Consider the following 25956-nt stretch of genomic DNA (forward strand, 5'->3'; position numbering starts at 1 on the left):
GAATACTGTCGAATGCTGTGTGGTACAAATCATTTGGTGATGAGATTACAATTTTGTAACAATTGTTAATTTCACTAAATGTGATTGTATAACAATATTCCTGTATAGACAATAAAATAATAAAGGAATCTGGTATCTTTGATATAATATGTTATAACTGGCGGACAAGATTTGGTACACTTGAATTTTACTTTGTAAATGTATTTAATAGGTCACCAATATGTTTAAATAGTGATTAATAAGATTATAATCTTACTATACAAAAAAGAAAAAAAAAAAGAAAATGAACATGACTTCATAACACCAACAATTACCAACAATAATGTCCATTGTTGTCACACTCTCCATAAGCAAAATTTTGTTCAAATCTAAATTGTGATGTTATTGTTTATTGTTGATATGAAGTCATAATCATTTTCGTTTTCAGTCTATGTTATGTTTATAATCTTATAATTAAATTAATCACCATTTAAAACATATTGGTGACATATTAAATAGAAAGTAAAATTTAAATGTCCCAAATTTTTTTGTCCGCCAGTGTATATAAATATATACCATCTTCCATCAGCATTAATACACTTTTGCCAGTGACTTTAAATAATACTATAATACCATTCAGTACTACGGTTAAAAACTTAAGTTTCCATTTCGACTCGAATCTCAGCTGGAATGCACAGGTAAAATATGTCTGTAAGAAAACTTTCTCAATCTTGCATTCACTGAAAAGACTGAAAAATTTCTTTCCTTCTAAACTGAAACAGATCTTGATACAGACCCTAGTGATGCCTTACTTTGACTATTGCGACGTTTTGTATAGTGATCTTAGTGTTGAATTGTCATTGAGGCTTCAGCGTGTTCATAATGTTTGTGTTCGTTTCATTTTTAACAGCTGTCGCTATGATCATGTCTCCGAGGATTTCTTTCAATTATCTTGGCTTCGTTTACGGGAGAGACGTTCAGTTCATTCACTCTGTTTGCTGTATCAGATTTTAAATAATTCCACACCTATTTGCCTAGTTCCTCGCTTCACACTTTTAGCATCCCACCACAACCGTGATACACGTTCACAGCATAACCATGTTCTATCAATTCCATTCCATCATACATCTCTCTACTCTGCTTCCTTCACAATACACACAGCTCGTTACTGGAATTCCTTGTCACAGGAAATCAGGAACAGTCGGAGTCTAAAATCTTTTAAGTACACACTACTTAGAAATGTTGCGGAAGTTTCTAAGTAGTCTTAAATGACCAAGATGTTATTTCTTTCTCCCCTCTCTTCTTCTTCTTCTTCTTCTTCTTTTCTCTTTTCTTTTTTTTATTATCTTGATATATTTCTTAATCATTTGTGTTTGTATGCCATTTAGTACGAATTTGCTAATCAACATTTTATGTCTTGTAATACATGTATTCTCTTATTAGTATATTAACTGTATAATATATCTCAAGTGAATTAATCGTCGTATTTATCTCGGGCATTTTAGGTCTTATAAATTGAAGACATTATTACAAAAACAGCCCTAGTCATTTTTAATGAAATTGAGTTAAGGATACATTTGCTACTCTTTAAAATGTTTATAGACTCCAAAAATGACACATGTCAGGTGGAATAGCCACAAGGATAAACACCAGTTGTACGGAAACAGCTGACATGTGTTGTTCCATTTATTTTTAGTGTTCTTCTGAAAAATAGCAATTTTGACAAGGGTTGTTTTTGTAATAATGTCTTCAATTGTGTGTTTGTGTGTGTGTGAGTGTGTATATTCCCCTTTATGTTATGTAACTGATTTTGATTATGTGTAATTTTCTACTTTATTTTATATATTACATAACCGATCTTGACTATTTATAATTTTATATTATGTAACTCGTCTTTTCTATTGTAATTTTCTACTATATTTTACGTAATTTCTAAGGTATTTTCTTTTGTGTTGTTTTGTAATCAAATTTTGTATTTCATGTATATTATTGAAACCTGGTTGAGTGGAAGAGAAGGCCTCGTGGCCTTAACCCTGCCAGGCAAAATAAACCTACTACTACTACTACTACTACTACTACTACTACTACTACTACTACTACTACTACTACTACTACTACTACTACTACTACTACTACTACTACTATATAAAAAGTTATTGCAATGCAAATTATTTGAACGATATATTATTACGTCGAAATTGTAATAGTTGTAAGATGAAAAGGGCATGCAAGAGAACTGAAAGATTGCAGATTCGTCAAACCGAGCTTAAGCCAAAGACGTTATTTATAGTATAGCCTATAGCTTATGCAAGACGAGAATAGAGAATATTGTAAGAGAGTGTGAGTGAGACGGAGAGAGCGTGGGGACACAGCTGAGACAGCGACATAGCAAACCTTACGGTATATTGGAAAAAAATCATGTAATATTACATTGTAGTAGGGCATACTGCTGTTTTTTTAATAAAAAAAGACATGCTAATACAGCACTGTCGAAGGGCAGAGAGCAGCAACAAACATCTCATTATTGTTCAATGAAGAACGTTTTGCTTCAAAAATATTAATACGTGATTTGAACTGTATGTATGTATGTATGTATGTATGTATGTATGTATGTATGTATGTATGTATGTATGTATGTATGTATGTATGTATGTATGTATGTATGTATTGTTGTTGTTGTTGTTGTTGTTATTATTATTATTATTATTATTATTTTCAGGCCCCCAGCTTCTGCCGGGTTTGCTCATAAGTTAAATGGCATTGATTCTTGATATAAATAAACTTGACACAATATACTAACTAATGTGTTAATGTGTAGGTTGCCACCTTCTTGACAGATGCGTGCAATTCAGGCACAGTTATGGCAGATGGTCCTGTTGCAAACAAGTTGATATATACACCCTACAGGCGGTTTGAAGCATGGAGGTTCCTCACATACATGTTTGTACACGTTGGGTAAGAAATGCTATATAACTACTATCTAGTATTATTGTTAACTAGTATATTGCAACTCTCTGCTGGAGAAGTTACGTAGATGGACACTTAGGGTCTTTAAAGACCCCTACATTTTTACAAGAAATGTCGTGGTTAAAATATTATCACTTCATTCTAGTCATTAAAGATATAATTATATTACAATCACAATTTCTAGCATAAGAATACTGTACAATATTTATTAGGCTAATCCTTATTCTTTGCTGGGTACGTTGGAGAAGTTATGTAGATGAGCACTTGGGGCCTTTAACGACCCATATATTTTTTACAAGAAATCTCGTGGTAATAATATATTATCACTGAATTATAGCCATAAGACATAAATCACATTTTGTTATAATAATTATTTGCAACTGTTTTAATCATTATTGCACAGCCAAACCAACAATTACATGTTATTTTCATTGGGGTCTTCAAAAGCCCCAAGTACCCATCAGCGAATTTTTAAATTTCAGATCAATTTAAGATAAAATGAAAACACATTTTTTAAATTACAGAAATCAGTTAATGGACAACATCAATCAAAAAGATATTTTGGAGGCTGGTGACCCACATATGTAGAATATACATCATTCACTACACATTACAGAACAACTCTGGAGCCTCAAAAGACCCTACGTGCCCATCGGAGGGTTAAGCTGATTAAATAAATAAACAAATAATTTTATATCTATATATTTGTTCCCCTTCTAAAATAATTGACGCTGGCTAACTACTATCACAGACAAAGTCTACAGTTTTGGTTGAAATGTTTTGTCTTCAAAAATACTAATTCTCGACGTACATGTGAATTGAATACTAACACTTTCATTAGTTGTGTATATATAAAAAAAATCATAAACATAACTTATTCTTATATGTCATTTAATTGTAGGTACTTTTCAGACAGTAAAATTATGCTTGCAATTATGGAAGTACCGGTACTGGTAAAATAAAACAACTTATTGGTACATGCACATATTTTACAGGGTCTTCCATCTTGTGGTGAATCTACTTGTGCAACTGTTACTTGGTGTCCCACTAGAGATGGTTCATCATTGGTGGAGGGTGTTAATCATTTACATGGCAGGAGTGGTGGCAGGATCCCTTGGGACTTCAATCACAGATCCTTACGTGCGCCTAGCTGGAGCATCAGGGGGTGTATATGCCATTCTTTTTGCTCACATTTCAACAATAATCATGGTGAGTACTTCATTTTGTGTGTTCTAGACAAAACCGTGAAACGAAAATTTATGTAGAGGATATTCTACTTGATATTATTGCTGTATCTTCAAGTAAATCGAATTTTCCTATACTGGTTTTATTAATTTTAGCCACATATCGTTCATACTTATCGTAGTGCAGTGCATAACATATTAACTGTTGTTAGATTCTAGTACCTATACAGATAACATAATTGTTCCAGTATTATTAGGGTTACCACCCATCCAGGTTTCATCCGGACAGTCAGGGAATTCTAACACTTGTCGGTAGCCCGAAGTAATGTAATTCCAGACATCTAAAAGTTCAGGAATATTGGTATATTTATACGTATTATTATAAATTTCATTATATTATTATTATTATTATTATTATTATTAGTAAAACAAAATTGTTTCATCTGTGACATCAGTAGCGTCGACTATGTATACTTAAGCTTGCAGTAGTGGTAAGCGCAACGAGTTACCAGATTGAGGTTTTTTCGGAGTTTTCCCTCAACCTTTCGAGTAAATGCTGGGTAAATTTCGGCGTTCGATCCTCGTTCTCATTTCTCCGACATTACTGCCATCATCATCATTGTTATCAGATATGGAAAGCAACGGGAAATTACCATGTATAGTTTTGTAGCGATCAGATCTCAAACGATTGTTCTGACATGACGTTAAAAGAAGAAGACTAATTTCGCTGCATTGCTGACTTATCAAGTATGTGTCATTTAGTTTAGTGTTTGAACATGTTACAGACACATAAGCTAAAATGTGATGACACAGAAAACGATTACGATATTGTTATTCCTAAAATAATTTATATGATAAAGAACATCTCCTTTGAAACGAAATGGAATCTTTTCCATTATAGGGGATATTTGGAATAATCATAGCAATTGTTTAGATATCAGTATTGTAAAACAGGGATTTGATTTTAAAATCGACTATTCTCAGAGTTGTTCAGAGTTATATTACTATTCCCTCTTTAAACCACTATTCCCTCAACTCTAAAAAATTAACAGTAAAATATATACAAATTTTAAAGTGGTCACTAAAGGAATATACAGTATGCAAAAGAACATGTTAAGTTTAGTCATGTACAGATTGTATTTATTTTGTGTGTATTATTACTTAAGAAAAACTCAAAAGGCTTTTTGTTTGCATTTATTAATAAAGAGAGAGATTGTTGTACGTTCATATTATTTGGGAGATTCGAATTCTGTGAAAAATTATCAACTTAGCTTTCTGTCAATATTTCGGTTTCTGATATTACAGAAAGGTAAGTACGGTAATTTCATAAATTTCATTTCTTGACTTGTCCATCCAGATAGTTATGTCAGGAATGGGGAATTACAATGGAGCCAACCCTGAGGATTAGCAATCATGCTGTGTCGAGCCTTGAACCAAGGAAGAAGAGTAACAAGCGAAAGTCAGTAAAGATGGCTATGCAATGTATTCTGAATGATTACGTATCCCTGGACCAAAAACTTTAAAATATTATTGAGCTGAAGGAAAACCAATAGTCGAATCAGGATGGCAGCAATGCCAACATATGTAAAACAAAAACCAAAGAATTCGTCAAGAAATCTCACAATATAGATCTAATATATAGGTCTACAGCTGCAAGTAGCAGTGACGTCGCCAGGATCAGAGCAAGGGGGGTGCGGATGGGGCGCGAGATTTAAAAATGGGGTGCGAGCTTTAAAAATATGGTACATAAAAAGTTCAAAATGTTCTTTCATGCACTTGCGCGCATACTATAATCTGTTTATTAATGTTATTGTTATTATTATTGCTCATCACATCCATTATGATACACTATGGGACGTAGTTTTTTCACATCAAAGAAATTGTTTGTTTGTTTTTGTTCTTCAAAATAATTTATGCCTAGTATTTTGTTAATAAATTGCCCTTTGGGGTGCGGAAAGGGTGCTCCGATTTTTATGGGGTGCTTGCGCAACCTTTCGCAACCCCCTAGCGACGTCCCTGACAAGTAGGCTCAATTTCTGTGACTGCCCCAAGTGACAAGTAGGACTAAGTCAGTGGAAGATCAGCCAAAATCTGTCATGCATAGCCCCGAGGTCTGTGACATTACTTTAGGTTAGACCAGGCTTAGCTATCACATTTCATCATTATGGTCATATCTTCGTAGAAGGAACTGCATATTTTGGTTCCTTTTGTCTCGCAACATAATGGCACAGTTGTACTGTTGTTACCTGTATACTAGAGTCGTTCCTCAATCGGTTGTTTCAGAAACAGTTCAAATGCAATTTTTGGCTATTTGAGTTGTTTATAAAATCATGAATTTCCGATCTATATCCATAATTTTTCACTGAATCAATGCAAGTCCATTAAATTTTCTCTTCAGTATTTAATCATTCATTCATGGTTTTCTGCCCAAGGGCAGATCCTTCACTGCAAACCTAGCATTCTCCAATCTTCCCTATTTTCTGCCATCCTCTTTGCCTCCGTATTCAATTCATATAATAATATTGTCTATTATCTGATTTCTTCTGTCCCGAAATTTTTTTCCCATTCCTTCCAGTGCATCCTTCAGTAGGCAGTTTCTTCTCAGCCAGTGACCCAGCTAATTCCTTTTTCTCTTTCAGTTTAAGCATTATTCTTTCTTCACCCACTTTTTCTAGCACAGCTTCATTTTTTATTCTGTCTGTCCATTTTACAGACTCTTCTTCACATTCACATTTCAAATGCTTTCCATCGTTTCTCTTCACGCCGTTGTAATGCCAATGTTTCCGCCCCATACAATGCCACACAAAGTACTTCACTAGTCTCTTCCTTAGTTCTTTTTTCAGAGGTCCGCAGAAGATGCTTTTTTTTTTATTAAAAGTTTTCTTTGACATTGCTGTGCTTCTTTTGACTTCCTGGCAGCATTCTCTTCAGTATAACTGCTTAAAATCACAGGGAAGACAAATACAAAAAGACAAAGTATTTTTCTACAAATCAATAGTTCATTATTTTACTTTTAGAAAAGAACATAATGGAGTCTTGACCACCAAAATGTACATAAATGGACTAGATATTTACACATTCAGATTAAAGACACAGAGCTCAGTGTCACTTTTTCCTACATCCAAAACTGATGTAGAGAAGTGTGTTTCTATAGATAGAAGAAAATTCAGATCTTACAGAAAATTACCAAGTACTGCTAGAAAGTGATGAGATTCAAGAGCTTTATAAGGAGATATTGTTGTGGCCCAAAGTGTACAAGGAAACAAATGAAGATTAGTGCTAAGGTGATAATCATCTGTATATACAAGATAAAATCTCAATGTTGTAATATTCATTGAATTACTGTCGCTAAACACAGGACAGAAATTCTAATGTTCATTTTTTACTAAGATGAACGCCTGTTGATGTGTAACAAATGAAATTCAACACTTCAAATTCTTTTAAAATGTAATAATTATCTAGTATCATGTTTAAGAATGTTATATAATGTATGAATCACATAAAAAATTTTGTAACACTTTCTAGGCGTTACAATTCTTAAAAAATATTTTTAAAATGATTTGTTTTAGGAGCAACATATGTCCAGTTTACAGAAACTAACAAGAATTGAATTCGGAGCAAAAATTATCTTTAAATATAGTTTCAATAGGTATAGGCTTATAAGTTGTATTCAATAGATTTAAACTATTTGGTAGAAATATTGTTTTTAATTCCTGAAAAATATACTTCTCTAGCCTTGCGTCATTTCTCAGACAAGCGATTCAAATACAAAATGTAATCCTTTATGTTGACTTGTTACTTATATCGTATTAATCAAAGTTAGATTGTAGTGTGTACAGGTTCAATATTAAAGCTAAAAACATTACAATGAAAAGGTACAATGGACAGTAATCATCTCCCCATCCACTTTATGTTCTGAGTTCCACCACCTTTTATAATAATAATAATAATAATAATAATAATAATAATAATAATAATAATAATAATAATAACAAAACCAGCAGCGACAAGAACAGAAACAGGGATGTTCTTATAGTAATGGTGATCTATATGTAGGGTAACGAGATCAAAATTTTGAAAAGCAGGACATTTGAAGCAAAAAGCAGGAAATTTTCAAAAAAGTCTGACAACATGTTAAATTTCTATTTATTGACTGAGAACACTGAGTGCCAGATACTGTTGCAAATATTGCGACAATAAGTGGAAACATGTCACCACATGTCTTTTTACGAACAGCAAAATTCTCTTTAGTATGCGTAGCCTATATTTTTCTTATAATGACAGAAAAACGTACTTTCGACCTCAAACGTTACGTTATATGCTGTGTTTCAAATTGTGTACGTCTGAAAGCCTGATATTTTTAATATTCGGAAAAAGCCAGGCCGGATGATCACAAAATACTAAAAAAGGAGGACATATCAGGCTTAATCCTGACGTCTGGTCATCCTACCTATATACCTTCACAATTACAGATTAGTAGGTCTACTTTTATGTAAGATCTAAAGACATGAATTCATCTACAGATACAGAGTACAGCATATGATGCAGCAGCAACTTGTTGACTGTGCTTTTAAATTTTTCTTGTTTACTGCTTATTATAGAGCTTGTAACTTTATTATACATGTTTATACTTCTATGTAAAATGTTTTTAAGACTTGTGGAAATTATATGAGTGGACAAATGGATATGATTTGATGTTTATGTTTGATACATGTGGTAGCCTGAATATATGTGAATAGAATGTTTAATATATCTTCACGTAAAATAAATCTTATTGCTGATAAATTAAAATAATCACTAAACTTCTTTAGATCTTTAAATTGTGATGAGTGAAAATTCTGTGAAGTCATTTATATGATTGAAAAGTACATTACATTTGCTGAATAACATGAGAAGATTGTACGTGCAAACACAAAAAAAATGTTTATTATGTCTTGCTTTCAGAACTGGTCAGAAATGAGGTTTGCAGCTTATCAGCTGGCTGTGCTAATCATTCTTATTGTTACTGATGTTGGGTCGGCTATTTACAATCGCTACTTTACTGATGAACAGCAATCTGTAAGTATATAGGAAGCAAATAATTTATCTTGATACCAGTATTTGTTTCTCATATAATGAAATGTATCATTGTAAAAAAAATGATGCTAACATACAAGACAGAATTGTCATTAATTAATCCGTGCTATAGTCTGGCCGGTACACTGTACCATCTAAAATAAAAACTTGCTGTTACCATACCAGAAAAAAATATAGACTCGAAAATATATTAACTATGATGTTTAAATAGTCTCTATACTTTGAAATGGAGAATGTTAGCTATTTGAAAAACATTTTCATTTTTATATCTGTCATAAAAGTAACGGCTGTAATCTCATATCCTTTGCTTAAACGCCTTAAATGCTTGTCCATTCGTTGTTTTATCAAAAACCATGGTCTGGCACTTCAGGAGTAGTTGTAATTTGTTAATTTCAGGCTTGCATACCTCCGTGGTATTTCTAAAGTAATTAACACTAACTTTATGACATAGCGACTCAATCACTAGAGCTGCGATGTCGGGAGAATGTAATCACGGGAAACTGAAGTGTGGTAAACATGAGAACTTGGAGTACACGCACATGGCAAACAACTATAAATGACTTTTTTTTTCAAAGAATTAAGTACAGTATATATTGTAAATGTCTTAGACGTACAGTACATCTGTTACACTGATTTGCTAATTTCAAAACTTGCGTACGTCTTTGTATAACACTAATTTTAGATATGGTGCCTCAAGAATTGTGCTGCACTGATTCGCTAATTTTAAACTTGCTTAGGTGTAATGGTAACAGTTTGGTAGAGGAGAGAAATATTGTTACTTTTCGTGTGTTCAAGAATCTTGAGTCCAGTTACATATTATAGATTCTATTCCAATTTATCTGCACTAAGAAAAGAAATACTCTTCCAGTAAAAGAGTTCCTAGGCTTTTGTTCCTAAATAGTGTTGGGCCACTATCGTCAGTGTTTAATTTCTTGCGTTATATGCAATTGTGGCTGCGATCTGGAAGGAGGTCCACAGAGACGGGTGCATGACGAAGTAATCTTGGAAAAGAAGTGCAGTACGAGTCCATACAGAGTCTAATCTGACCAAGGAGATTTCAACAGTACCCCCTAAAATTTGTTTCCAACTATAGCACTGTAGTTAATTAATATAATTCAGGAATTAAAAAATTATCTAGTAGTCACACTGAAGTGTCATAAGTTTATCCATAACATGAGGTCATTATTTCCTTGCTTATGTATGTAGCTACATGTTTGTGTGAATTTTGGTGTATGCAAATAGCTTTATTACACATATACAAATTACCTTTCCGATTTCGAACACATTTAAGTTACGTTAAATGAAACTCAGGTACCCACTTAAAATTCATACCGAAAATTTTCCTTCAGTGCATCATTTGGTAAGACTGCTGGATAATATTTGTTCATTGTTGAAACGAAATGGCTGCAATGGAAGACAGAATAGCTTTTGGTATTGTATCCTTGATTTTCATGTTAAACAGTCAACTGTTAGTAGAGACCGGAATCTTAACCACTACTCTTTGAGGTTAAGTGAATATTGTACTGGTACCATACTGGTACGGAGTTTTTGCAATGAGCTAAATGATTTGACGAAGAGTAGTAGTGCATGTTGCTGTACGATAGAAATAGACTGTTCCTGCATCAAAGACAACAACTACAGTACACATATAAAAGAATGATTTCAAGTGTAGGGCTGTGTTGTGTATTACATAAGAATAAACATAATCTTTGCTATAAACTTTTAACTTAAAATGTTACTGTTTCACAGGCACTACTCTTAATGAAATGTTTAAGCCTATATTAAAGCAGTCTTTGATGTAAAATTTAATTTAAAATGTTACTGTATCAGAGACACAACATGTTTAAGCCCATACTACGATAATCTTTGTTGTAAAATTTTAACTTAAAACACCGGTACAACTGTAACACAGGTACTGCCCAGAATGAAATGTTTAAGTCTATATTACAATAATCTTTGCTGTAAAATTTAACTTAAAATACCTGTACTATCATAACACAGGTACTGCCCTTGTGTACAAGTGTAGGCCTACTTTCCAACAATATTTTTTAAGTGCTTATCGTCAACATTGTTGAAAGGAATGTTGACAAGCACCATCATTTCATACAGATCTCTGCTAAATTCGTCCACTGGCACTGAATTACTAGTTGAAGGTGCTGCTGTAAATCCATCTTTTAGAACTGATTATGTCAGTCTTACATAAGTTACACACAGATATACTGTCTTCCGAATTCCTCTACCCACTCCTGTATTTTCGTACTTCATCTTTATTTAAACAAGTGATGCATAAAATCATAAACATTGCTAAACTGAAACATATTGTACTTCATGTTGAATCTTTCGTGCACTACTTTCAACACTTGAATATAAATAATTGATTAAATGGCGATCTTACTCGTTTTAATTAACACGAGTAAGATCGCCATTTAATCAATTATTTATATTGTACTTGTTTAGAGTAAGGAACCTGTTGTATAGTGACCCTGTAATTCGCGTTATTTGTTGTGATTGTGAGCAGTCTCTCTTTGAAGGGCATGTGTCGTAATGTATACCCCGTGCACACTTACACTCATTCCATTGTTGTACTAGAAAACGGTCTGTAGTTAAGTGTCCAACGACATTTCCGAACAAGGTTTAGTGCAGAACTTACCAGTGAGCCTACAATTTGCAAGTGGTATTTCGATTTTATTTGTAAGAGGAAAACAACTGGACGCCAGCCAGTAAGCAAGGGAGCATTTTGAGCATGTCTGTGAAAGTTTCTCATTTGGCCTGTGAAAATCTTTTATCAGCAGCGAGCTGTAAATACTAAAGTCGACTGTGTGGAAGATTCTGAAGTTGCTGCAGTCCCTAAAACCAGAGGACAAAGTGCTGCGACTTTCTTTCTGTTAGAGTAGGTACCGTAGGTTTTCCTGTCCTGAAACAAAACTTCCTGAGTTTCTCTTTCTATTGGCATGAATTTCTAAGCTTCATTAAACGTAAGTTAAAAGTATTATTATTTATTTATTTTTTTTTTATTTTATTTATTTATTTATTTATTTTTTGGTCCTACAGAGTATATATGTTATGGTAACAAACACTGGAGGAGGGGAGTTCGATCCAGTGCTGTGGATTGGACTTCGGCGTAGCTCAATGATGAGAGCACTTGATACGTAGAACCAAGGACCCGGGTTCGATCCCTGGCACCGGAGCGAATTTTCCTCCTCTAATATTAATTAAGTTAAAAGTGTTAGAAAACAAAATTCTCATTTGTGGAAGCGCTGTACTGATATAACTAGCGTATTTTGGTGCATCTAAAAATAATTAGTATGTATTTACGTTATAGAGTTGGCCAGAGCCTACCATTTGGAGTAGTTGGAAATTTTATGGGATAGAGGAATTGGCCATCCTACCCCATTATCTCCTGGCCTTGTTGCCTCAAAAGTGGTGCCAAATCGGTTAAGTAGCTTCTGAGATTACTTCATACAAAAACACAAACATTCTCTGTATATTAATATTAATAAACATTTATACATTTATGTATTCCCATCATAGAATACTTATATCCGTATGAACTATATATAAGTCTTTTCTTGAGAATTGGAAATTCTTTAATTCATTGAACACAATTTCATTAAGAACTAAAGTGATTACATGTGATAAAACACAGAGTGCTCCAAAAAATGTATACTGGTATACTGTTTAATTGCCAATAACTTTCAAATGAATTGACGAAGGTGAAAGTGTAGCTTAATGTTCAAAGTACTGAAATCAGTATAGATGTTCGAAGTGGTCACCGTTAACATCCATACACAGGCGATGCCACCAAACTGCTGCATGAACTACCGACTGTAACATGTCCAGTTGGATATCTGCACAGGAATGTACGATGGATTCTCTTAGCTCATCCATTGTGCGTGGCTTTGTCGATAAACGACGTCTTTCATTGTCCTCCATAGGTAAAAGTACAGAGGTGTTAGGTGGATACTCGACAGCACCTTTTCGACCTATCCATCGTGCAGGTAGATTTTCGTTGAGATACTCCCTGACAAGATTATGGTAGTGGGGTGAGACACCATCTTGTTAAAAGTAAAACCTTTCATCCCCATTCAGCTCTCAGATGGCAGGTAAAATGGATGTCTCAAGCTTCTCCAGGTACACCTCACCTGTAATTATGCCATCAAATTTGTTTTGAATATGCGCAATTGTTACACATGTCGGTGGCTGTGTTGGAAACTCATTTCTCCATTGGCGTTGAACTTCATTAATATTTTCGTACTTAATGTATCACTTCAAAACTGCCTTCCTTTCATCGAATGTCAGCCTTGCACCAGCCATGTTTACTCATGTAACCAACAATGGCAGCGGTTGCTATCTAACCTACAACAAAACAAAGAATGCTTATGTGACGACTGCCATCTACCAACAGAATATTAAACTATTAAACTACCAACAGTGTACACATTATTTTGGGCCACTCTAAATTTTTAAACTTCTAAAATTACCATGTATTTAATTTTCGAATAATGGGGTAACAGTTAAATTGGTGGAATAGTCTTCCACTTTCTTGCCACACAACCTTGCTGAGGAATTTAACAGCTAAGTAGAAGTGGTACAGGTGAGGCCAAGATTTCACACTGTTAAAACACGTCTGTGTTTATTACCGGTATATGAAGTACACAAAATTGAACTGTCGGCAAAACAACAAAGGCATTAGGTAGGCCTAACTTAAATTCTAGTTTCATTATAGTGTGAAGTTAATAACATAAAATTAAATTGTATTATAAGCGCTTCTTATAAGGACACCTGTAGGATCCAATCTCAGTGGTAGCAAGATGGTTAGAAAATTAGAGGAAATGGATGAATGAAGAGAGAGCAAATTGAAAATGAAAAATAGCCAGTTCTGAAATCTAAATTACCCTGGACACGCATTCATAGTTTAAAGCACTCAGTTTTCTTGAATTATTTACCGAGGGTTTGAGAAAACATGTATCGAATATATAGAGAAAAATGAAAAATAAAAATCTCAATGGTAGCAATTGTTACAACTGGCTACCTCCTGTGGGTGCTCTTGGCTTCTTAAACCCAATGAAATAACTGTGTTGATGTTTGGCACAGTTTTGTATTATTATTTTCTTTTTCTGTTATTATTTGTAATTGTAATTGTAATTTGAGCAGGCTGAACATAGCATACCTATCTTGTGCGACAAACTTACAAGAACACTGTACATGTTAGGAAGAGACTGAGACAGATAATATACTTCACTCTTTCTTCTAACGGAAACATCTTGCGGCAACAGTGTAACTAGGCAAGACCCAAAGATCAATGCTTTTTTCTTAACCCTTAAATTCACAATGTATCCTATAGGATACAACAGGTTAATAGGCTATATGCTATAATTTTAATAGAACAATAGGAAAAAATTGGTAGGAAAATTAAATTTAACCAAAATTTCACAATACTATAATATTGTACAGCATATAAAATATGGACATTGCGATAACTGTTTCCTTTACAGTCTGACACGGTTTAATAAACTAGTGTGAGAAATGAAGCTTTGCCAATTTAAGAGTTAAGCTGGAATCCTCTTTCAGTACGGTATGTTTAATTTTTGGCTTTTCGGTTTCCATATTTGTTTATATGACTAGTTTTGAAGATGGCTCCTAAGCTGAAGCTAGTCAACTAGATACCGGTATTTATAACCTTAGTTCAATATTAAAAAGTGAAAGTTATCACCATAAATTATATTCAGTGTTTCTACATGTTGTAGTTGTGATTGGTGTTGGTGATAGGTTCTGCATAGGTGTATGTATTTTGATTATGGCTGTGATATGTTCGTTGTATCGTGTTTGAAAAGATCTCCCAGTTTATCTGCTTGCATGTTAATTTGTAACTGTCAGGTTGTAGGCTGTTTGTTTCGTTTGTATGTTGAGATGTTTTTGTGAAGTGTTCAGTGTTGTATATGCAATGTTGTATTTTAGTTTCCTGAAAGAAGATGCAATATTTAGTATTTTTATTTTTGTATATTAATGTGATGTACTTGTTATCTTGTGCTTATGTTGTGTTTTTTTCTTGTGATTTATGTTTTATCTTTTTTATGATGTTTGCTATTATGTTGGAATTATATCCATTCCATTATTATTTAATTAGGTACTTCTAATTGACAACAATACACTACTTCTATCGCTTATTGCCACGATCACAATTGAAACTTAAAATTTTCGTTATTCATTCTTATTGTTTTGAAAGATGTGATAGTGTACCGGTAGCAAGTTTAGGTTATGTAAATGCGATGTTGTATTATTGTATGTTCGTTTCTTAATGAAGTGTAAGTTTTATTATTTGATCAGTATTTTTATTAAGCATAGATTGTTGATTGTCATGCTGTGAAAGTAATACAGTCTTCTTGCCTGATTACATTTTAAATAGGTTCTATTTCCCTCTTCTTCGTTTCATGTCTTTACTTAATTGCAAAATTATATTTTGTTAGTTCTTAAAGTGTACATCTACAGATTTATACGAGGAACTCTATGATAATGAATGGAAGCAGATGAATTTAGACACCAACTTCACTTACAGTCCAGATATTTAGCAATCAGGATCGGCCATATTTTGTTTCCATAAGTATACAACACGTTTGCTTCAAATTAAGATTTGAAAATTAATGGTGTCGATGTTAAAATTATCTAATATTTACTAAGCATTTTCTTTCTTTAATTTCAAATAAAATAGCTCGAAAAAAATTAATTCACTTGACCTAGAAGACAGAATAAGCTAATTGTGACTATACTTTCTAGTTTCATAAGATTAATTTTAGATGTAATAGTTTTTTAAACAAGACGTGTTAACGTGAACCAGAATCAATGATAGTTTTTTTTTTTTTAATTTTATATACTGTAATGCTTTTGCAATTAATTTTTAGTGCTGTGCTATGCATTTTTCCTTACTATGAAATTTAATGCAATGTATATAATTTTACTTACTGACTGCTGTTATAGGAAGTGATTAGTATGCTGAAGATAATGTGACGTACCGTAACTAGAATCATTAGAGGACATTGTTTAGTTTAATACTCGGTATTCAGTTTTCATTACGTTTTATCAGACGAGACTGTCAGATATGAGAAAAGTTGATTTTTTTTCTTTTTTGTAATGATGAATGAAGACCGTAACTTAAAGTTTCGTTCTTTGTTTTTGTTAAAAGATTGGCTATGCTGCTCATTTTGCTGGTGCTTTAGCTGGACTTCTATTGGGTATTAACGTGCTCAGAAATCTCAGCGTGAAGCCTTGGGAAAAGAAACTCTGGTGGGCGAGTATATCCATCTACCTGTTCCTAACGATTGGTGCTATTATATGGAACTTCTGTTACACTGACCACTTCCCCGCATCTGATAAATATTGACATCAAATGAAGGTTGTGATTGACTTCATGTATATAGATAGGGTGGAAGTGATGTAACTGTGCAGATTGAAGGAGGCAATAGAATACATCAAATAAATAATAAAAAACCTATTATGCGTTTTGTAATTAAGTGCATAGTTAATTAGAAAATTATGCTGAAAATCTGCGTAGTTTGGTAACAGTAAGGGCCGGATTTAGGTAGCCTATAGTGCCGCCCCTAGACAGTGCTAAAATTTGCTACCTCCTAACTCCTACAAACAATTTAATAAACATCTATTATACCGGTCAGGTTTAGTTTAAATTAGTTTTAAGTGAAATGTTACAATTCAGAGAACAATAAATTATTGGAATCAAAATACACGCATCTTACTTGTGAATTATAAAGATTTCCTTCGCACTTTCTTCACAGAGAAAACATTGACAATGTCATCAAAGTCGATCTGAAGCAGCACATCAGACTCGAATTCGATGCAAATAAACATATTCAAACTTATTCATTGTTGAAACAAAATTGATTTGTGAAAGGCAGGCTGTGGTTTATTTTTAAGCATTAATTTTATTGGTAGTATAATAAATTAAGAGTATTTCTTCGATAGAAAGTATAAAGTAATTTGAAAAATAAATTTAAACTCTTTGCGGAATAAACCTTTCATATCGAATTATTTAGTGCACGTGCTGGAAAGTGATTAAATAGTATTGTTGACGATCCTATATTGGAAATGTAACTGAGAGTTGTGGTTACTATTCAAAGCGATAAATAATAAACGCACATCTAGTTTGATTTTCAACAATGCATTGTTATTTATACAAGCAATTAAATTTAAGCCGTTTAATATTATAGTAACGTGATACCGGTATTACAATATAATTATGCAGCTGCACACTTTCCTTTTACTCTCGCCACGACCGCGACAATGCAATAACAAAACAGTATTCATCTTCCACAAGGTATTCAAAGACAAACTTCAGGAAAGATTTACCAAGTGTTTTAAAAACAAATTTCACTGTACAGCTCGATTCAGCGTTAATGACCCCTGTCCTTGGTTGTTTGAGTAGTGAGCGAGCTGTGTGTTGCGTCATAAGAAAGAAATTTAATCACAAATGTGCATAGGAGGGGAAGAGGAAGAATGAAAATAATATCTATGCTCGAAGCTGAGGGACACTCATGTCAAGAAAATATAAGTCATCATGACATTGTTTAGTGAACAGATGTATTGGTTAGTAATAAGACGTGTGGAAGAATATTGTGTTTCAAGACGGAATATACCGCGACATGATAAGAAGGAAGTGTTAGGTATTATGACTGTGTGGCCTGACCTGTGTGACCCAGCCCGCCAGTAGTGATGAGTAACTCGCTCTTAGTCTATCTACTTACTTTTTGCAGAGGCCAAAATCCCTGAATCCAGCTGTAAAAATTAAAATGGAAAAAGAAGAACAGAAAGAGAAAGAGAGAGAGAAAGAGAATGCCGCCACTTGGAAATTACCGCCCTAAGCAACTCCATAGATTTCCTAGGCCTAAATCCGGCACTGGTAACAGTATGTCGCCAACTCACATACGAAAAACACACACACACACACACACACACACACACACATTCGGGCTGAACAGCAGAGTTCCGTCCCTTAGTCACTGTAGTAGGGTTGCCAGACTTCCTAATGGCAGGAAATAATGGTACGTGTTAATCTTTTCATTTAATTTGCAAGAACACTGTCCATACTATTGAAAAACTATAAAAGGATAAATCATTCTTTGTTAGTTTTTCTAATAATAAGAGTAAAATTGAGAATCATGCAGACAGTACTTATTGAGTAAAACAGTATTAATATTTAGAGGAACATTTTTTTTTTCTCCTGAGAACGATACTATTGATTTGAAACTAATATGATATTAGATTTTTTGGTTGTAGACTACTCAAGGAGTAAAATATTAAAATCTGCACAGTTATGTTACTTCACTCTATATTACATTTCAAACTATACAAGAAAGTGTAGTGTATGTTTGTATTATGTATGTTGAGTTATATAATTAATTTATTATTGTATTTCCTCTTTTCATTAAATTCATAATAAATAAATTATTTACCTATGTATTTTAAAATGCTACAAGAACGGCGCAACGTATCTAATTCCTCTCCACAACCATTCCTGGGTTCTTAGCCTTCCGCAATATCTCTGGCAGGATTCATTCCTTAACAGCACTTCCAAGGGTGCTTCGACACCTTGGAAGGACCGTTGGAATGGATCCTGTGCTGCTTGGTCATATTGGCGGTATGAACTTAGGGTGGGTGGGGTAGGGGGCCCCAGTGGCGCCAACTTATATGGACCCGTGGGGCCCTAGCCCACCCAATAATTTGTCGTGTTATTGTTATTATTATTATTATTATTATTATTATTATTATTATTATTAACATTGGTCCCGCGCCGTGGCGGTCTAAGGCATCCCGCCTAGGATTCGCGTTACGGAATGCGCGCTGGTTCGAGTCCTCATGGGGGAAGAAATTTTCTCATGAAATTTCGGCCAGTGTATGGGACTGGTGCCCAACCAGCATCGTGATGCACTTGAGGAGCTACGATAGGTAGCGAAATCCGGTTGCGAATACCAGCTATAACGGCTGGGGGGATCATCGTACTAACCATACGATACCTCCATTCTGGTTGGATGATCGTCCACCTCTGCTTCGGCATGTGGGCGTGAGGCCAGCAGGCGGCTGGTCGGTCTAGGCCCTTCATGGGCTGTAGCGCCACGGATTATTATTATTATTATTATTATTATTATTATTATTATTATTATTATTATTATTAACATTGTCATCGTTATCACATCGTCGTTTCATTTTAAATGAATGATTTATTAAAATCAGTGAAGACAGATTTTTAAATACTTCAGTTAAAGCACTGATCACTATTACAGGCCTACGTGATCAGGGGTTAAAGTAAGGAAGCATTGTTGCGCCCTTGTATACAAAAAGTTATAGCTAGATAATAATAACAGTCAACTCATGTTTTTAAATTTTAACTCAAACAGAATACATCTTAAGAGAAAAGCAACAATGAACAGTTTAATTTTTCTTCTTTGAGTAGCGGTGCTTAGTAAATAAAAGAACGAAAGAATCAGTTGACTTTAATTTTAGTTAGCGCGAACGTCTCTGTGCGGTTAACTACATAGTGTGATTGTGGTGTGATTTTCTTGTGCTGTTAATCAAGACCATGGATAAAATTTTAATTAAAAGATCGCGGATAGATCCTACCCAACGTGAGTGGGAACCCAGCGATCATCGACAACCATCCTGTTCCCATACAATGGATTTGAATTCCGTTTAAAAATCAGCTGATGTACAAAGTTCGTCTTCACATATTTCAAAACTTCGTGATTCTATTTCGTCGTGCGAAAGCGAAATAAAGGGTGCTGGTAAGGGTAGAATTCTCCAAAATTCATGACAGGACTAACATCCGTGGATTTTGCACGATGAACACAAAGAAGTGGTAGCCTATTTTGTAAAGTATGCAAGGAAGCTAGTGATAAAAAAACACTATTAAATTTCTCCATCAAAGCGGACCCTTGTTTCATTTCCTCCCGCTTTTCCAACTGGAACATGCCTTAAGAAATTCCAACTGGAACATGCCTTAAGAAAATTTAGTTCGGTCAATGTTACTTATGTTCCGCCAACTATAGAGACATAGGCCAATTTTACACATATTTAGTATAACTTGTTGCTTCTTTGACAGGTTAGGTTTGGTTAGTTTAGGTTTTTGTTATAGCCTACCTTGCATATACGATTACAACGCAACATTGGCAGTGATAAAAGTGAAATATTCGTTCAGTGGGCGTTGGATACTCTACATTCACCTTTAGTTCCCATGAAATATCCCACTGTCACAAAGAATCATGTTCCAAAGTACTGGCTGTGCAGAGTGGAGTAAATGTTGCATTCAGTTTGAATCTTGCAAAGTTGCAAGACCTTCAAAATTCTCGTGTCGCTTTACATAAACTGTTTTCATCGTTGATATATTTATCAAAGCAGGGACTAGCAATCCGCGAGCATAAGGACAAAGCAAGCAATTTCCATCAGTTTTTGAAATTTCGATGTGAAGACTCCCCAGAACTCAGGCGAATTATTGATAGAGATACTTTTAGGTGGGTGTCACACGACGCGGAAAACGAAATGCTCGAAATCATGGCATTGAAAGTGCTTCGTTCGTTGGCTAATGAAATTCACGAAGCGGGGTGTTTCGGTCTGCTTATGGATGAAACGAGTGATTTGGCGAAAACAGAGGAAGTGTCTATATGTTTCCGTTTTATTTCTAAAGAAATTGAAATTCAGGAGCACTTCATCGGTTTCTACGAAACGTCAGCAACAAATGCGAATAGTCTCTACAATATTATCAGTGACGCTTTATTAAGACTAGGCCTAAATATTGTGGCGCCATGTTGGAAGATTCTGGTGGCGTCAGGGAGTTGCGCACGCATCTAACGAGAAGGAAGGCGCGGGGAAACGGAAACTCGAGCTTCGGTATGAGCTATAGCGCAGTATGGAGCAAGGGGAGTAGAACTTCGGTGACAGTACGGAGCGGAGAGAGCAGGGAAAACATCTGGAAGCGTATTCGTCTCGAAGATTCAGAAATCCACGCGAATCGAAGGTCTGAGAACACGTGGTTTAATAAATGAAAGCGCGAGTCTTCGAAGTTAGTTAGTCTTCAGTCAGCCTTCAAGTTTTGGACAGCAGCGAGAAAGGTGGACCTGAGTTCGACATGCAGTGAACTTGAGTGAGTCCGTAACTGTGGCAGCGTCCAGGCGAGGGCGTTGCGTCCGGAAGACCTGAGTTCGATATGCAGTGAACTTGAACAGTGGGCTAGAAGAACTAGCCAAGGCAAGCGAACTGTGAACTGAGGACTGACAGTTTTGTTCTACACATAGTACTTTGTGAACATTAATTGAAATTAGGAGTACATTATTGTTCTCAGTAATACACGTGTATTGTCATTGTCGTATGAAGTGCAATAACGACTATTGTGTTGCTGTGTTGAGTGGAATACCTATTGTTATAGGGTGAATTATTAAGAATAAAAGTCACATTGTTGACGGGTGTGTGGTGGTAAAAGTGAGAATAAAAAGTCACAATATTCATAATTGTCGCGGATAATGTTGTGATAGTGGTGAGAATTTAAGTGGGAAATACAAGGGAGTAGGTACAGGTAAAGATTTTACAAGTAAATAAAAAAGCTAGATATTTGCATTGCTTCATGCACTCGTTGAATTTAGTGGCACAAAATAGTGTGAAGCACATTATAGTACGACTTGCATAAATGTGATTAATATAACTCAAGATCTAATAAATATAAGAGAGTCCCCGAAAAGGTTGAACTGGTTTAATTCTTTAAGAGATATAAATGCACATGGCTCGGAACGAAATTTAAGACCGTTTTGTCCAACACGATTCACTGTCAGGGCCCTTAGCTTAAAATCTCTGACACTTAACTATCAGGACGTTCTTTCGTTCCTTTCAGATTTTTTTGAAAACGATGAAAGTGATGCTGGTACTAACGCTTCCGGTTACTTAAACTACTCGATGAAAGAGTGATGGAGCGGAGAAAAATTCTCTCCGGCGCCGGGATTTGAACCCGGGTTTTCAGCTCTACGTGCTGATGCTTTATCCACTAAGCCACGCCGGATACAATCCCGACGCCGTTTAGAATCGTCTCAGATTAAGCTCCATCTCTTGGGTTCCCTCTAGTGGCCGCCCTCTGCACTACGTCATAGATGTCTATGAACGCAGGACCGAAGTCCATACATGTGTTGAGGTGCACTCAGATGAGTGACTGTTTGGCCGGGATCCGACGGTATGGGCGCCGTCTTAAATCACAAAGTGATTTATTACGCATATCATATATATATTTTGATGTACCGAAATACATATGATATTTCCATGCAGATATTCTGCGTCATCACATGATGAAAGAGTGATGGAGCGGAGAAAAATTCTCTCCGGCGCCGGGATTTGAACCCGGGTTTTCAGCTCTACGTGCTGATGCTTTATCCACTAAGCCACGCCACTAAACTACTCGAGTCAATTGAACATTTTGCTTATTTAAACATGATGACACAGATATTTACCACCCTGGATGCAACAAATATAAAACTACAAAGTGTAAACCTTGATTTCCATGAAGCAAATTGTCTCATTCACAATTTGATAAAAACATTCCAAACTTTTCGTGATAACTATGAAATGTTATGGGACAAAACTACAAGAAGAGCAAATGAGCTGGACCTGTCAGAATCAAGGACCTCGAAGCAAAGGAAAGTGTCTCGCCGCCTAAACGATCGTCAACACACACAGCATGAATTTAGTGACACGAAGGAATATTTTAGAAGTAAATTCTTTGAACTTATAGATTTTGTGACAGCATCCCTTAGAGAGCGTTTCCAGGAAAGCGAAATTTTAAATTCAGTGGAAGACTTTGTTATCGGAAAAGAAGACGATGTCAGGATTGTCAGGTGTCTTTTCGATGACGACATAAATGATAATGAGATCTTACAGTTTCAGAGAAATATGGTGTGTGATAGTGCTGCAATGTTGTGTGTTGAATTAAGAAATTTTGGAGATGTAGTTAAATTTCTGAAGTCACATGGTATTCGTGAAATGGTGCCTGAATTAATTAAATTTATACGCCTGACTTTGACTATGCCGGTTTCCACAGCTACACCCGGAAGATCATTCTCCGCGTTGAAAAGGCTGAACACGTTTCTACGTTCAACAATGTCCCAGAAGTGATGTAATCACATTGCTATTTTAAATATACACAAGGATAGCGCTGAAAAGTTGGATTTAAAGGATATTTGTGACGAGTTATAGGAAGAAGTGCAGTGAGGAGAAACACATTTGCAACTCGTGCTACATAGTAGTGAGTCCATATATTGTTTTATATTATACTGTATTACAAAGTTGAGTCCACACCTGTGGAGTAACGGTTAGCGCGTCTGGCCGCGAAACCAGGTGGTCCGGGTTCGATTCCCGGTTGGGGTAAGTTACTTGGTTGATGTTTTTGCGGAGTTTTGCCTCAACTAAAGATGGGTAAAAACAGCTGGAACAGTTCATTTGAAACTGTTTCACAATTGAAACTACGAAACAGTGAAATAACCTGTTCCAAAGAGTGTTAACTGCTTCAACGTTCCACATGGTTCCGAGAGTTAAACAGTTCAATTTCAAAACAGTTTTCCTCTGCTTTGCTGTCTGCAAAGGGCACGTGTAGCGCTATCATTGATCTCCAATTGGAAGTAGATATAATATTATCCATGTTCCACACGGCCTTCGTGTAACAGTAGCCTATGTAGGATAGTGCAATTTAATTGTACGAATCAAATTCCCTAATAAATCTGATATTAATTATTAGGTGTCCATTGATCGAAAATATGTTCATGGTGTCCTATCACAGTGTTAATTATTAAAATACCGCGAAAAATATCATCGGCTAATGTCATCGTTATTAAACTATTTGACTATTTTTACTAAAATCGATTCATTTTGAATTATAGCTATTTACTGTACCCTTAACAGTAACCTACGAAAAATGATTTTCGTTGTTATAATGCACTGAACAGCTGATTTAAAGACGATTAAAGAGCTTTGAAACATGTTCCTGAAACAGATGAGAAGTTAAAACACTTGGAACAGTTGGCACTGATGTTGTAAACATATTCTTATGAAACGGTTTCTTTGAAACTGTTATTTTGGAACAGCTTCGTTCATGAAACAGTTACAGTCGAAACTGTTTCTTAAAAAGAACAGTTTATCCCATATCTACCCTCAACCCAATATGAGCAAATACTGGGTAACTTCCGGTGCTGAACCCCGAACTCATTTCACCGGCATCATCACCTTCATCTCATTCAGACGCTAAATGATCTAAGATATTGATAAAGCGTCGTAAAATAACCTACTAAAATAAAAAAAAAACGAAGTCGAATCGTAAATTAAAAAAAGTTAATTGTAAACTTACATTTACAACTTAATCACAAACTTGTTATTCACAGGGCTACAATTCTTTATCACGGTTCATTTAAGTTACTATCCGTATTCAGTTATTTTTATCTACTTATCAAAAAGATTATGGGCTAATCCAGAAATGCATATAGTGTGTTAGTTGGGAGACCGGAGGGAAAAAGACCTTTAGGGAGGCCGAGAAGTAGATGGGAGGATAATATTAAAATGGATTTAAGGGAGGTGGGATATGATGATAGAGACTGGGTTAATTTTGCACAAGATAGGGACCGATGGCGGGCTTATGTGAGGGCGGCAATGAACCTGCGGGTTCCTTAAAAGCCATTTGTAAGTAAGTAAGTATCAAAAAGATTGTCAGATATCTAATTTTTCTGTCATTCTATATTTTATATCATTGTTGTGAATAGACATACATCACGATTCATGCAAGGGAGAATTTGATATTTTATTGTAGCCTAATTCAAAATTTTGAGCCCACCCACAATTTTTCAAAAGTTTCCGCCACTGGGGGCCTCCCATTGGGTGAGCGGGTGAGGGGTCACATGCGGCCACTGTGCTAGTACACCTCATTCTCATTCATTCCAAAAATTCGGGGTGTACAAAAGACCTCAGTATGGCTGATGTGCAAAGGGTTGTCCCTAACTCGCCCCTAGACACTGTTAGGTCTACCTAATCTAACCTACCCAACTCAACCCAGTATTGACATCGATCGAAACAAAAACAGAAATCGCTTGAATCTAGATAATGACACGAAAATTCAGTCATGAATCGAGGACTTGGCGTGCAGAAAATAACTTCAGGCATCTCATTAACAGGTCAGAATCACTTAAATTAATAATACAGGGACATCATTTTAATTTTACTCCATTTTTTATTGTACATGAGTTTTTGAATGTACTTCACTCCCACCCCCTCTACTAGTAAACTTCCAAACGTCCTCCACACAGAACCAAGGCCGCGTATGCAGTCAAAGTCGCTTTACGGTCATAGTAAACACTGCTGAGTTAGTATAGTACCATATGTTCCAGAAATATGTTCGCGTTTTCCAGTGACGAAAGAGTTTTCCATATTGAATCATATTTCCGCACAAGTACTGTCGTCCGTTTGCCTACGTCGCATCCCGATTTCTCCCACCCGCTTCTGCTCACCCCTCTGTAAAGGCTAGTGGCTAGACTGTCTTAGCTCTTTTCTGAAAACCTTAATTTCTGTTAGGAATTGGACGTTACGTAATATTATACAACTGTTTAAAATAACTTAAATAAAAGGGCCTCGTTAAGTAATTAACTGTAACATGATTTCCCCCCTTTCTACATCCCTGCCACATAATCACTTGGACGGACAGTAGACAGCATGTTTGAGTAATTTTATCTTT

General features: G+C 35.2%; 1 protein-coding gene across 1 annotated transcript in view; it reads left to right on the forward strand.

Moving 5' to 3' along the window:
* LOC138713646 (rhomboid-related protein 2-like) overlaps positions 1-18670 on the forward strand; it is a 32310-nt gene extending 13640 nt beyond the window's left edge. Inside the window, exons 4-7 of the mRNA XM_069845902.1 lie at positions 2798-2934; positions 3942-4155; positions 9075-9188; positions 16387-18670. Coding sequence (XP_069702003.1) covers positions 2798-2934; positions 3942-4155; positions 9075-9188; positions 16387-16584 — 663 coding nt within the window. The 3' untranslated portion in view covers positions 16585-18670. The remainder of the gene's footprint in view (positions 1-2797; positions 2935-3941; positions 4156-9074; positions 9189-16386) is intronic.
* Positions 18671-25956: the final 7286 nt, after the last annotated feature.

The sequence above is a fragment of the Periplaneta americana genome, chromosome 14 (genome assembly GCF_040183065.1).
Source record: "Periplaneta americana isolate PAMFEO1 chromosome 14, P.americana_PAMFEO1_priV1, whole genome shotgun sequence".
NCBI classification, from domain to species: Eukaryota; Metazoa; Arthropoda; class Insecta; order Blattodea; family Blattidae; genus Periplaneta; species Periplaneta americana.